General features: G+C 36.9%; 1 protein-coding gene across 1 annotated transcript in view; it reads right to left on the bottom strand.

The window, feature by feature from the left end:
- The window catches only part of ZRANB3 (zinc finger RANBP2-type containing 3), a 51,719-nt gene that overhangs the window by 17,798 nt on the left and 18,315 nt on the right, over positions 1 to 15,606 (bottom strand). Inside the window, exons 5-11 of the mRNA XM_015812441.2 lie at positions 14,885 to 15,116; positions 14,261 to 14,346; positions 12,798 to 12,969; positions 11,681 to 11,809; positions 10,187 to 10,306; positions 3,380 to 3,499; positions 1,774 to 1,953 (exon numbers count right to left, since the gene is read on the bottom strand). Coding sequence (XP_015667927.2) covers positions 1,774 to 1,953; positions 3,380 to 3,499; positions 10,187 to 10,306; positions 11,681 to 11,809; positions 12,798 to 12,969; positions 14,261 to 14,346; positions 14,885 to 15,116 — 1,039 coding nt within the window. The remainder of the gene's footprint in view (positions 1 to 1,773; positions 1,954 to 3,379; positions 3,500 to 10,186; positions 10,307 to 11,680; positions 11,810 to 12,797; positions 12,970 to 14,260; positions 14,347 to 14,884; positions 15,117 to 15,606) is intronic.

The following is a 15,606-nucleotide window of genomic DNA, read 5'->3' as shown; positions in this document are numbered from 1 at the left end:
AATTAAAAGTCTGATGTAAAAATTGTGTCTCTGCAGATTTCCAAAACAAAATTTCAAGAGAAAATATTCCTTAATATTCCACTGGAATATTGAATTATCACCTACTACTTCAGATGTCGCTCCCCAACACCAAAACTACTTTCAGATAACACAATCAAAATTAGCAGCACAATAGTTGATTTTCAGCTATGCAATTCCTGCATTTTCCTCCCTGTTGAAACCAAAGTGGGCTTATTAAGCCTCAGGGGCATAATTAACATCCACATTATATCTTCAAATGCCCAACTTTCCCTAAAAAGAGGCGAGAAAGTTTGGTTGTACTCATTTGGCCTTTTCTGGGCCTAGAGAGCTAATATAACAACAAAGTGCCAAACGCCAAGAAAGACTGCCATTTCTCAAAATATATCATCCAAAATCATTTGCAGTTTTCAAAATAACAACTGCTTAGTTTCTATTTTAGCCGCCTTCCAAAGAACCTGGAAAGTCTGCCTCGTCTAAGAGCATATAATTTCAATATTATCTTTTAAAAAATAAAGGTACAATTATTCTTTATGTCTACTTCCCAGCAGTCTTGGAAAGAGTCTTACAAGCAATTATAAACTTGCCCTAGCCTAATGTTAATGTAAGAAACTTCTCTCATATTAAATCTTAAATATGTGACTAAACTCGGATTCCATGGCGCTAATAACTTCCCCCATCCCTGCATTATTTACCATGCTATGCAATAAATTATGGAGAACATGAAAACGTGCATATTATTTTGTGACCTCTGAGTTGCACTAATACAAATTTTGTTTTTGTACAGAATCTGCAGAGATGACAGATAGAGCATCCCAAATAATCTGACATTTCTTAAATTCTATAGCTCAACAAATTCTTTTTTTCATTCCAAGGGTCTTGATTTCAGGTCTTTAATGTCAGATTAAGATAAATGACGACAAAACATGGAACATTTCCAAGGGTAAAGGCTGCTTCTCATTATCATCTGACTGCATCTTCTAAGCTCTAATTACCTACATGAACATTTCCTCTGTTTCATTATCCTTGTCCTTTCAGAACTGAGACACTTCGGCTTTCTGAAGTAGGGGTTCAGAGGCTTCTAAGGAAATTTCGTAGCAAAGAAACTTTTATGTGCCATTATGTCTTGACTGTCTCTTCAGATACATAATATTCTTCTTCAGAATCAAAATGAACCAAAACTTGATAGAAAAAAAGATGCTGGGTGAAAAAGGAACAGCGTAGAATGTACAGATAGTCCTCAGCTTACGACCACAACTGAGTCCAAAATTTATGATGTTAAGCGAGCAATTTGTTAAGTGAGTTTTGTCCCACTTTACGACTTTTTTCGCCACATTTGTTAAGTGAATCATTGCAGTTCTTAAATTAGTAATACAGTTGTTAAGTCAGAGGTTTTCATACGCTGGCTGAGGAATTCTGGGAGTTGAAGCCCACCAGTCATAAAAGGGCCAAGTCTGAAGACCCTTGTGTTAGGCTTCCCCATTGACTTTCCTTGTGAGAAAGGGGATCACATGACTCCAGGATACTACAACCATCCTAAATGTGAGTCAGTTGTCAAGCATCCAAATGTAAATCCCGTGACCATGGGTATATTGCCACGGTCATAAATATGAAAAATGGTCATAAGTTGCTTTTTTAAGTGGCGTTGTAACTTTGAACGGTCACTCGATGAACTATTGCAAGTTGAGGACTATCTGTATACATCCATACAGTACAAAATCTGTAGCAGCTGGGACTTTCAATATTTAATCCTACCTTACGATTCAGCATTGCCCACATTACAGAGTCTAATGTTCCATTTGCAATAAGATAGTGGATATTCACAGAGTTACTCTGTCCTATCCGATGAGCTCTGTCTTCTGCTTGTTTTATGTGTCCAGGGTCCCAGTATAGTTCAGCAAAAACAACATGAGTGGCAGCGGTGAAGGTTAAACCCTAAACATGATGACGAAATAAACACTTGTATCATTTATCAAACAAGCAACAAGCAATGCCTTTTATAAGCTTACGGCCTCTTATAGAAATTTTGGGGAACATTTAGTGTTGTAATTAGAGAACATCATTCCTCTTCATCTTGGCTTACAAAGTTTTGTCTTCTTTGTAAAAATTCACTCAAGAGGCCTAACAAGTAAAATAACATTGCTAATTGTTTTTCCACAGTAACAAAGCTGTAGCTCCTTCCTAAATGTCTCATAAGAAATTGCATTATATAGACAGATATACTCATTCATAAATGAGGTGCTCCTATATATATATTGCAAGTAATATTAGTTTCTGGATCAGCTCTATGTGAGCTGGAACAACAGAACAAGGGCAAAGTAAAGAAAAGATGCATAGCACTTCAGCTAAATTCTTTAAAATAATTTAAGTTCCAGAAAAACATATTCTCTAATAATAGAAAAATAAGTTGTTAAATATGCACAGATACGTATGAGCAAATGTATGAAACAATGCAGATATATACTACCAGTAGCTGGGCTCCACACTATAATTTGTGTTATGTTTGAATTTCCGGTAGGATAACACTCCTAGATGAAATTTCAGTTCTTTTTTTGAAAAGTGGTTCTACAGTCATTTGGCTTTATTTATTTAGTGTCCCCAAATGGAGACAACAGCACTTATCTGACTATTAGTGACTAAATTATGGAAGTTGTTAGTTTAGTCTTACTATTTATAGTACTTAGCAAAAAAAAAAATTGTTAAAATAATTTTTGCAAAAATGTTGCAATGTGTTGATTCTGGCATCTATCATTTGCTAGGCCGTGACATCACTGCTAGAATTTGCTTAAAAAGAAACTGAGTTAGAAATTCTGGTTCCTGAAGTTTCCTTCTGCAATTGGAAGTGTTCCTATTATTCAGGACCATTTTGACCAGCTAAGGTTCAGACTAACAGAAAGTAAAGGAGATTTTGAGTTCTCCTTCATTTTATACTCCACACTCAACTCCACTGTGGACCTGGCAAACATCTTCTTTCTAGCTGTGAGCATAGCATGTGTATAAATCTATATATGGAACTTATTCAGCCTAAGAGCTCCAAAAGTATTTTCCCATACTGGATTTGAAAATGATTCTACTACCAGTGTTCCATACCAGGGAACAATTTTAAGGTGTATTTAAGTAATATACTTAAGTTTAAATCTATGCTCATGATTATAAAATATAAGTCTACTGTGCTAAAAAAAAGGCTTTATTGTATTTGATTCTTAGAGGTACACTGAATAATGATCAACAGATGCTTTGCAAAATGGTCAACTAAGAAAAGTTAATTCAGCATCTATTTAAACAAACAGGTTTTATGCACACAAACCCAGAGAAAGAGAGAGGGTGAGAGGGAGAGGGAGTTATTTATTTAAGTCATTACCTGGCCAGCAGCCTGAATGCTTAAAATGGCCACTCTGGTATCTGGATCTTTTTGGAACTGATTTACAAGATTTATTCGTTCTGCTGAAGGTACACTGCCATCTATCCGAATATAACGAACCTGTACCATATAAAGTAACACAAACAGTCACCCGAAGAGAATCCTTGGGTTTTGACAAAAAAAAACACCAAAAAAAACCCTGACAATTGGGAAAGAAAGATGTTAATGAGATTACTAATTTCCACATTGAATATGGTCATCAGACCAATTGCAATTAAGGTATGTATGTATGTATGTATGTATGTATGTAACTGATTCAATCCCAAAAGAACAGCAGCTTTAGACACATCATTTTTGCTTCACAGATATGATACCTTAAAGTTTCCAGGAATATAGGTCCCTAGTTTGAAAAGATAACAATTCTTAATAGAGAAAGCTGCTCTAGTCTTCCACAGGAAGAACAAGTGTGAAGGTCTGATGGCCAGATGCTGTTGCCTCATAGCTAGAAGGGCCCAGATGGCAATAATCCCTGTCAGATTGTATCACCTATTATAGCAAGAACATAAAGAAAAATGTTACTAGGAACCAGAGATAGTTAGGTCACTATCAATAGAACTAGAACTAAAAGGATGAAACTAAAAGGGAATTTATCTTTGGGGGATCCAAAACAGTGACGTAACTAGAACTCCCAGATTGGCTTTGTATAAATTCAGAAGAAGCAAAGGAAATGTTGGGCATAGCAGGGAGATGATATTATGGAAGCAACAATATTGGTTGAGGAATCTGCAGTTCATGTCATTCCACTTTTGCTCTGCCCCTGTCTAAAGACAACAGACAGAATAATAGAATAACAGAACATCAGAATTGGAAGGGACCTTGGAGGTGTTCTAGTCCAGGGGTCCCCAACCCCTGATCCATGGACCGGTACTGGGCCGCGGCATGTCAGCAACCAGTCCACACAAACAAGCAAAATCCCATCTGTGGGATGCAGGCAGCACACAAAACCACGCACTCTCCGGTCCGTGGAAAAACCTTTCTCCACGGAAATGGTCCCTGGTGCCCAAAAGGTTGGGGACCTCTGTTCTAGTCCAACCTCTTGTTCAAGCAGGAGAGCCTGTATCATTTCAGACAAATGGCTGTCCAGTTTCTTCTTAAAAGCCTCTAGTGGAGGAGCATCCACAAGTATTGAAGGGAAGTTGGTCAGTGGACTTTGTAATGAGACACGGTGGCTCAGTGGCTTAAAAGATGCTGGATTTGTCGGACAGAGAAGGTTGGCTCTCCGGATTCCAGCAGTTTGATCCTTAGCACCATGTGACGGAATGAGCTTCCATCACTCACTTCAGTTTCTGCCAACCTAGCAGTTCGAAAGCATGCAAATGCAAGTAGATAAAGAAGGTACTACTCTGGTGGGACTAATAAGCAAGAAACCAATGGGCACCAGACCGACCTGAATGAGAGGCAAAAACCAGCGGAGAAAAAGCTCCAGATGATGCTGACACTCCAACAGAATGTCGTTAGCTGCTTTGTGCGTGGAGCTAGTTCCTATGATGCACGGTGGATAGCACACGAACATGAACTGAACAATCTTAGCAATCTTAGGCAACCAAACTTCTACTATGGAATAACATTGTAGATTCCTGGCTTTCATGTACCAATGCCACATGCTAAATAATAGTAATAATGGACCTTGTTAAGTTTCCTATGCTCCAGTGATATCATGGGGTTGTCTTTAAAAATGATTCGGAAACATTAAATGGCACAACTTGCAGCTGTTTAAATATTGGAAGAGCAAGGCAGTAGAACAAGTAACACTTCTACTGAACGAACTGCACTTGTTGTATTATTATTTAACATTAAAATATTAATGGATAGTCAACTAGTTAAATTGATATAATAAAAACTTTTGGAGAGTTTAGAATCATGTTATGTTATCTGAGGTTGCAACATCAATTTCAATACTTTTTAACTATTGCAGGACAACCATTTAAATTGACAGGGTAATATCTACAAACATAGTCATGTAACATGTGCAAATCATAGACAAAACAAGTAAATGTAGCCAAATGGCTTGAAAATGCTCTTCCCTGCTTTGTGTCACGAACAGCTAGTTTAAAAATTAACCTCGCCAGGACTTTTGACATTAGCATTATAAATATTATATGCAAGAACAGTTAAAGCTACCCTGCACAAACCCAAAGAACAGGGCCTTGCTGATAATGAACTCCTGCTTGTGGAGCCGATAGTTTAAAAATTTGGAAAAATAAAACTCTTAAGTTTGCCTTCTACAAAAATTTATTCCCCAAGTTCAATTGCAATGAATTCAGGTCTACGTGCCCCTTCTGCCCTCTACTATTTAAATATAAATTTCTGTTTTGTTTAATAAAATACCTAAAAGACAGACACACAGAGAGACAAAAGAAAATTCCTGTATTTTCTTTTGCAATTAAAATTACGATCACTTGAAAACCAAAAATTGTGTTCAGTAGAAAACCACCATCAAAGCTTATTCAAATTTATGTTAGCATCTTGGATGCCAAGGAAACAGTGGTCAGGAATTAACCTCTCTATAAGGCCAAACACTATAGGTACTGCTTATGATTTATAATTAGTTCCTTAGGCTTTGACCTCTCCACTTAACTGCTATTCATTATATCCCTGCATTATAATACATTATCTAGTACATTTTCCATCTTATCTATATAAATAGTATCATTACTCTCTCCAGTAAAACTCTACAGCCTATCATCTGCTCAATGATCCTCTTTTGGTTAAAACTGAATGTTTTCTTCCTTGACCTCGAGTGTACACTATCTCATAGTGTACAGCTCAGCAAGTATTTTGTGCTGGTAGTAAGTAAAACTCTGTTAGAGTAGGACTGCTGAGCAAGCACTTTACTATCTTTTTGCCCTTAAAACACATGAAATGCTTATTAGTGTGACTTGACTAATAAGTTCTGATTACAACCCTAAGATGTATATGTATACATTTAAAAAAAAAAAAATAGAAAGTCACGATTACCACAAACTAAAGTTGGTTGTGAAATTATATTTGAGTCCTGGTGGCTGAGATCTATCTACACCTCTCTGTTTTCTTAGAACTGATTCACATTGCTTTCTTCCAAAAATTTTGATTTTATGATCTAGTCTAGACCTCTGGCTTTCTCAAATGGCCCCTCATGGGAGCATTAGGCATGGTCAACTCTGCCTAAATTTGCATATTAGCCAAAATCAATTAAGGAGTTGCACTTGGAGTTGAGGCATGCCATGCTAACTTGCATGAAATTGAGCAAGAAAATATAATAAATATTGCTATTATATACAGATGTTCCACTGCTGCTTGTAGCTGGGGGTTGGAATGTCAAAAGTTGAAAATAATGAGGAAAACACTGTTGGATTATACAGCCTAGCAAATAGGAAATGAATCAGGACAATGATATTAGTTTCTGCAACCTAACGATTTCTTCATTGCTAACACAATCTTCAAACAACCAAACCAAGGCCTATTTTTATGAACATCACCCGAGAAACACGTACAAATAAAACTCACTCCATAATTGGTATAATGAGATGGAGGAATTCATTTAGAATGGCAAAGATATATCCAGTTGCTCACTGTGGAATAGATCGTAAATTGCTTTTGTTGAAGTGCCAACTAAGCTAATGCAGAAGAACAAATCACCCAGTTTCTAGGGTATCATCTTGAGAATATAGCCACCATTTTAAGGAGACAATCAGAAATAGTTTTGGGACGTCAAGGTATACACCAATACCAAAGAAGAAGATTTAACAGGATGCACAAGCTCTCATAAATATCCTTCATTTCATAGGCTAACAAAATAATGCTTAGGATCATTCAGTGCAAATAGGAGTCCCACCTGACAACTGAGACATCACATATTCAAGCTGATTTTAGAAAAAGAAGAAAAAGAAACATTAGGTTTGATGCACAGCTGATTATGAAAAAAAAATCAAAGAATACTAAAAAGAAGTCAATATGTGCTTCATTGATGAAAGAAATACATTTGATTATGTGGGCCGTGGCATGCTGTGTAATGTCCTTAGAAAAATGTGGCAGAACATGACAAAGCAGATTGCCCTTAAATCAACAAAAGAATAAGACAAGCCTCGTGATTTATTCAGTCTTAATGATGAATATGTATAGAGGAATGCAGGATTGGAAGCAGATGAGCAAAGTTTTAAAATTGGGAGAAAGAAACATTATTAACCATATATGCTGATTACTACTATGACAGTAAAAAAATTAAAAACTCTAGTAGTTAAAAGAGCATAGTGCAGTGATGGCGAACCTATGGCAGGTCCATTAGGCCACCGCAGGTGCCCGGAGCAGCAGCCCCACCCAGCACAAAGGAGGCGAAGCAGCCGGCTAGCAAACTTGAGTAGAGGTGGTAGAGCACGCCCCCATGCGCTCACTGGCCTCTGTGTGCGGGGGCCGATGGTGTCAAGCAGCAGCTGCCCTTGCCTCGCCTTGCCTTGCCCCGCAGCAATGGCACCCCCGCCCTACCCCTGCCTCATCCTGCAAGATGAGCCTCCTGCCCACCGCCCCACCCACCAGAGACCCCCTGGATCTCCCCCAATCCTGCCCAGCTCCCACAGGCATCTCCCCCACAAGCAACATCAAGATGGCCACACCCACCCTGGCCACACCCACCCAGTCTGCTGTGACCACAGCCATGCCCACCCAGTGGGCCACGCCTTCCCCCCGAGGGCACCACAATGCTGATGCAGCCCTGGCACTTTGTGATAAATAAGTGGGTTTTGGGTTGCGGTTTGGGCACTCAGTCTCTAAAAGGTTCGCCATCACTGGCATAGTGAATCACAGGACTAAGATTAAATATAAAGGTCAAACAAATGACAACAATTACAGACTTAGGTTCACTTGTTAGCCTAAAAATTATCAGACATTACTGAAATGGTCTACTATGGCTTCTGACTTTTAGGCTCAATAATCACTATTAACAGAACCAGCAATCAAGAAATAAACTAGAGACTAGTATTTGATAGAGTTATAGTGAAGACCTTGGAAAAGATATTCAAACATCGTGATATATCTACAGTAGTGGCCAAAATTGTGAAAACCTTTTGGGAAAAGTGTATTTTTGAGGTTTGATGGCTAATAACACCACTTTCTTTTGGAGTAGTATCATAAAATGATATATCAATGGAAAGATAATTTAATCAAGAATATAATGCAACATAGTTTGTTCAATTATTTGTACTGTGTTCTATGAAAAGTTATAGCCAAATAACCAGAAAAAGGAAGCACAATTTGCTTAGGTTGATGTCAGGTAGCTTTCCTTCATCTGATTGTAGCCAATGAGCATGAGTGTTTAGAGAGCCAATCAGGTGTCATCTTGTTTTGGCAATGAGCCAATCAGATCACAGTAGGATTCAGTTATTAATGTCATGTATTGAAGCCGTGAGGAGGACATTTGTCAGTGTGTTATGTGATCGCTATCAAGTTGGTTGGGTTTTTTTGTGTTCTTTCATTTACTGAGCTTGTAAAATGTAATAAAATTAAAGTAATAGCGCAAAGAGTTGACTGGTTGCCCAGAAAGCAATGCAAAATAGTATTATTAAGTGAACAAGGCTACAGTTATAAAGAAATTAGAAGAAAAATGGGTGGAAACTTAGCCAAAAGTGGCATTTCTACGGTACACTTTTCCCAAAAGGTTTCCTCAATTTTGGCCACTACTGTATTTCTACAAAGATCAGATGGTGCAAGTATTAGTTTTTCTAATGACAGTCTAGGCAAGATAAAGATGGACTTTGAAGAAGCAGGATAAGAAGAATATTGACACTTTTGAATTCTGATGTTGGGAAACACTCCTGAGAATACCAGGGATGCCAAGAAAACAAACAAAGGATCATCAGACAAATCAGACCAGATTTCTCTTGAAACACAAAATGGCCAGGCTCAAATTATGCTACATGAACATATTATGTGAAAACCCAGCTCTCTTGAAAAATCCAGAATGCTGGGACAGGTGGAAGGAAAGAAGAGAACAACCAGCAATAAGGTGAATGGACTTTATTACAATAATGATAGGTTCATCTCTTGGAAGACCAAAGGGGCAGGATGAGGATAGATACTCCTGGAAAAGCTCTATCTTGGGGTCATTAAGAATCAACACTATCTTGATGGTAATCACATGCATCAAAGCACACGTATTAATATATGATTCTTGATAGTACGATAGGAACCAAAGTTAAGCAACATTTTTAGAGGAAAGGTAAAGGCTACAGTGGGCTAAGACCAGATTGTGGGCTTGGACAGCGATATAATTTCTCTGTTGTCTTTACATGGACTAAACTTTATTAATCTGAGTAGTATAAGCTCTTACACTGTTCCAGTGTTAGTCTTTGGTCTACTGCTGTTGGCCTTCCAACAAGTTGTAAAGAGTCACTTATTTACTATAAGTGAATAACAATTTAAGTAGGATCTTCCCCCTCCTGGCACCCCGCTCCAAACATTTTGGGACCGTAGTACAGCTAATTGGGTATTTTGAAGTTGCAGCCCCAACATAGGTGGAAAGTACCATGCTGAATAAAGCTAATGTATGCAGTGCTATCTGGTTTTAACTGTTAATTTTCACTTAATAATTGTTTACTTTATAGAGGTTTTCACTTAATAATTGTTTACTTTATAGAGGTTTATAATACAGTGGAAAATATGTCAGTAGTCAAGATGGTACAGACGTATGCTTACCCTTTTTTGTAACTGTGATGTTCACGTTTACAGCTTAATAAGAGCCTCCAATAGCAATCTAATTTCATAAAGCATATTTACCTTGCTTTCAATCACTGCCTCTGTACATGCCTGCAGCATACGTAAATGATGAGCAAAGACCAGAAACTTCAGTTCTTCATTCTCCAGCAGCATTTTAATATAGTCCTTTACTGCTCCTGCCTAAAATATATAACCAAGTTGGAATCTTATTATAATTATTGAGAAAAGGAAAGGCAAAGGGACACCAACAAAATACCAGGTATCTTAAGTTATAAAATAAAACTGCACAAATAAACTATTAATTTCTTTTTTTAATCAAATGTAGATTCAGGCTAAGAAAAAGCAAACTATGGCATCAATTTTATTACATACTGGTTCATCTACTCTATCATACTGGCTCATCAATTCCTGTAAAGATTTTTGTGCTACTTATGTTCAAAGCAAACAGGCAAGCATGACAAATAATACACACAGATACACACATACCAACAGTAGATGAATTTACAATCTCTTATGATTTGGATTAAAAATATTTTTTGAATGGAAGTATTTCTACTTAACTGTGACCAGGAATTCTTCAATTCAAGAAAGACTAATAAAATGTCTCCCAGCTGCCTGCATATTCAGCCATCCAATATGCTATATCCCAAATTATATGCAGAGAAACTGATTCTCAAGTTGGTCTTTTGAGGGTTTATGTTATGCAGTACAAAAAACTGACTAGAGAAGTCCAGTTTGACAAAAAGATTACCACTCAAAGTTCTTGAAATTAATATTTAAGTGCTGCTGCTAGGGATGATGTACTACTAGTTAAATGTCACAACATATATTTGTTATCATAGAAAACTTTAAGTAAAATATAGTACTTATTACTGTTAAATATGTTTTGGATAATATATCCTAAAACGAGGCAGTTCATGGACAAATTAAAAGTAGAATTTAGTTCAGGGTTTGTAGGGAATAAAGAATGGTTAACAAAAATCTCCCACGATATATCTATTCATAGAAGCTTTTGCTGGATCTGGGCATCTTACAGATGAAAAAATATTTCTTTCTGGTTTTCAAAAAAAAATTTGTTATAAAAAGGTAGATGCATATAATCAGAATACCACTTTATATTATTTTCAATTCCCGAGAAATGCAGGAAGAGGTGCCTTTTTTGTGGTAGCACCCTTTGGAATACCACCCCCACCCTGAAATCCATGTGGTGACATCCTGACTTGTGTTTAGAATGGCTTTGAAAACTTGGCTTTTCTTCCAAGCCTTGGGTTGAGTGAGTGAGTGAGTGAGTGAGGTGTCTTCTGTATTTGGGGAGATAAGATGGTTGGGTTTGTTCCCCCAGAAGTTGGAGTTTATTATTTCTACTATCTGTATTTTGCTGGTATTTTTATTATGCACCACTCAAGAGTTGTTGTAGAGCTGGGCAGCTTTGTAAATTTAAATAAGTAAACAAATAAAATGAATATTCTTTATCCAGCTGTTATATCGTTAGAAGAAGCAGAATAGAAATAGCTACTACATTTTAACAACACTCACAAAACATTTCAGGATTACCTTGGCAATTGCAGTCTGCTTAAACATACGTGTAATTAGACTCATCACTGGGACAAAGTCATCTTTAGAAGAATCTAAATTTGAAGCCCTCATTAACTTCTCCCACTCCTCAAAGTTAGTATTTAATTCCTGCATAGGAGGAAACAACATTTAGAGGCAAAAAATGTGAAAAGGCAAAACAATTACATTGTCTCTGAATCATACCATGTTTCCTCAATAAAGAACAATAACCTTTTCCACTTAGCAATGTCAATGCAATGTGTGGTCATTGATAAATTCCTACCATGTATGAAAATTTACTAAAAGACTGAGAGAAAAATAACAAAATAGGCAATATACCGGTAACTCATTCTATTTCAATCATAAATAAAACCATTTTTTTGGAAATTTCAAAACTTGAACACTATTTAAATCAAAATGGTTATGTAAGTTGCTTCTCAGTACTGTATTTATATTACCTTGCTAAAATACTTTGTATGTGTTACTTAGATAATGTATTATGTGTATTCATGAATACCACAATATTTTAGAAGTGTAATTAGTATGCACCTTATTGTACTGTTTTTTCTGTGATGTGCACGTATGTTGCAAGTTTTTCTGAACATGTAACATAAATTATACTTATTCAAATTTTTGGCTACTGGCTATAGTTGCTAGGGCTGTCTGGGCCTTTGGATTTAAGGAGAAAAGGGGGAAAAGATGCTTTGGAATACATAAGGGCACTCATCTAGCACCTGCCAAAAAATTCCTGAAATTACATAACTGCATTTTCAGCTGCCAGATTATCCTGAGAAAATGCGTATTTACTACACTATTCAAAGCAGAGCCTCAATCCTCAAGTCCACATTATATGTATCTTCAGCACTCTATTTATCAGTTTCCACCACAAAATAATAACCACTGCCAATTTAGATATTTCTATTAAGTCAGAATAATGCTCTATTTACTCTGTATGACATCTTATTTTACAATGAATAAGTTAGGTTCACTATAATAGCAAAACACTCAGTGATAACTTTTGGAACATGGCCAGGCTTCTGTATACTTCTCAAAGTCATTATACCTATGAAAATAGATCATGATTGACATATTTCTCGGCATGCTAATATCAGCTTACTTTAACAGTAGTTTTAGGAAGATCAAAAGGTATCCGCTGCCTAATTTTAGGTGGCAATTGTGTTAAAACTTCACTTTTCATTCGCCTAATCATCACGTTGCTTAGTAATTCATGCAGCTCATCTAAGTTTGAAGCTCCTCTGCAGTCCCACTGTCGTCTTTTACCAAAATATCTGGAACAAAAACAATAAAAATAGAACAGCTAATTTAAAATATCGTAACATTTATTTCTTATTAAATTCGACATATACGTTCATATGAGCTAAGTAAAACTATTTCTTTCCAAGGGAGGTAAATATAATATACTGACGGCATTCATCCAAAACTTAAAAATCATTATGTCATGATTCACATTTAAGCTATATAGAAAAGTTATAGTTTAATATAGTAGATTCAAATATGTTTGTTTTGCCTATATATTTTGTTTCTAATGTTAATAAAGCTAAGACAGTTCCGAAAGTCTCAAGTCTGATGGTGTCCGACAGTTCTATGACTCAGATCAAAGCAGTAGAACAGAGGTACCCAACCTCTGGGCCGCTGCTCACTTCCGGGCCGTGGCCTATTCGCAAGTGGGCTGCGTGACTGTCAGGTCGCACAAGTATCAGGTCAGTGTGCAACTCAACTTGCACAAGTTGAGTTGTGCACACATGTGCATGTGCGCCAGCCCAACACTTGCATTAATTGAGTTGTGCGTGCCGCCAGGCCAATGCTCCCACACCCTGGTTCCTCTCTCCCTCCCCCAGCCGGGCTGCCAAGCTGCAACGATTGGAGACTACTACAGTAGAATATGTGATGAACCAACGCATTGACATAGGACTATTTGGAAATAATCATGGAGATAATGTTTCCAAGCCACTGCTACCACAATAAAACCCCAAACCACAGATCCAGAGGTCCCATCCAAGATGAATGCTGTGTGAGTTATGAGAGATAAGGGAGAAATTTTGTTTTGCAAAGTTTAAACTTACATAAGGGCATTTTGCACTATGAAGTTATGCAATAAATTAACTAAAAATTGTCTACTATTATCTTGAAGTAATAAAAATAAACTTCTTTAGCTAAGGTTTGCAACAGTTTCCTCACCTCTGATAACAAGTAATGCTTACTGTTATAAAAAAAGTACAATAAATATTGTTCTTTCAATTATTGCATCCTGGAACTAACTTCAGTCTACAAGATTACATTGTGATTCCCCCCCCCCCTTCCATTCATGTCTGGTTCTCAGAGATTGCCTGAACGAATCGCTGAAGTTTCCCTGGCAAGATTTTTCAGAAATGGTTGCCACTGCTTCCTTCTTAAAGTTAAGAGAAAGTGCTGGCCCAAGTTCATTCCATTGGCTTTATGTCTAAGGTGGGAGTAGAATTCAAATCTCCTGGTTTCTAGTCTTATGCCTTAACCATTATACCAAATTAGCACCGTACACCATGAATACATCTATGTATAAAAGGGTGAAGAAGTCATTACCTGACACGTGCATTGCAGTAATTTTTTGCATACTCAGTCCATGTGCCAAATTTCTGTGGACAAAGTGCTTCAAGTTGCATGAAAAGCTGTTGAAATACAATAATAAATGTTTTTAAAATGCCCATTAAGTCAGAAATCCTAAATGAAGCCCAGCTTAAGTCCAGCCCTTCTCTTATTAGGGCTTTAATCAGCACGATATATTATTGAGATAAAATCAACGGTCCTTCCCAAACATCATCAGTAATGTCACCCGGTGCAAGTACTAAGGTGCTTTATTGAAGCTGCATTTTAGTAAAAAAAAACAAACCTCATTTTCACAATTCAAATTAAATCAGGCTTCTCCAGTCTTCCCTCCCCTAATTTTTTTCCCCATCACTTTCCAGCATGCATCAATTCTGGGTTGTCAAGACACATACAGTAATTATGATTGTAACAGACCATTATTAGAAATCAGACATCTGAAATAACAACCCTATGTTTACCACCAATCAGAGTGAGAAAGGGCATTTGAACATGCAAGGGATGGAGAACTCTGTAGGCCCAAAGCACATCCTCACCCACCCATAACTGTTTCACCATGGCATGCATTTCATAGGTTTTGAAACTTAAAGTGATTTTCAGGACCTCTTCAGGTCTTCCTAAAGCAGGTGTTCCAGTGAGGAGAACAGCTCGAATAGCATTCTGTACAATAGGCAGCAAAATCTTGCTACGAGTTGCATTCCTGGATTTCATGTAATGAGACTCATCAATTATTACTACTTTGAACTTCTGTTTGCGTAACGTTTCTGTTAAAACATGAGCATCTGAAGTTAACAGGCCATAACCTAGGACAGTCACTTTGCTTTTAGGTATTTGCCTAGAAAATGAAAAGAACACAAAAAAAATAGTGACTAAACTATATTTAAATTAATCCATAACTACCTATTGCTTGAATGTGTGCCTCACGCATAATTTCATTTATATTTAAACATAATTAGATTATCAACTCAAAGGGCTTCAGAAAACTTACAAGTACAAAGAACAAAGTTGCTATTAAAAATCTGAAGGGACGAGTACTTTTTTCAAAGGCTTTTTAAATGACCAATATTATTAATCTCTTTAAGCTTAGGAGTGGTTGCTACTAAGGCATGAGATGAACTGAGGTTTGTTCAAAAGCATCTTGTTTCAAATATCCCAATAAATTCTTTAAAACAAAACTTAGTAAATTATATCCTTTCATCCTATGATGAACAGAATAAATAGTTACCCAAGTGATCATCATAAAGAGCCATTTTTAAATAGTAAAAAAAAACACTTATTTTAGCCAGTGAGATTGTAAAGTCTCCAGATTACATGTGGGTAGCCGA

The sequence above is a fragment of the Protobothrops mucrosquamatus genome, unplaced genomic scaffold (genome assembly GCF_001527695.2).
Source record: "Protobothrops mucrosquamatus isolate PMUCROS unplaced genomic scaffold, P.Mucros_1.0 scaffold84, whole genome shotgun sequence".
Classification (NCBI taxonomy): Eukaryota; Metazoa; Chordata; class Lepidosauria; order Squamata; family Viperidae; genus Protobothrops; species Protobothrops mucrosquamatus.
This window is presented reverse-complemented; position numbering and strand designations above follow the sequence as displayed.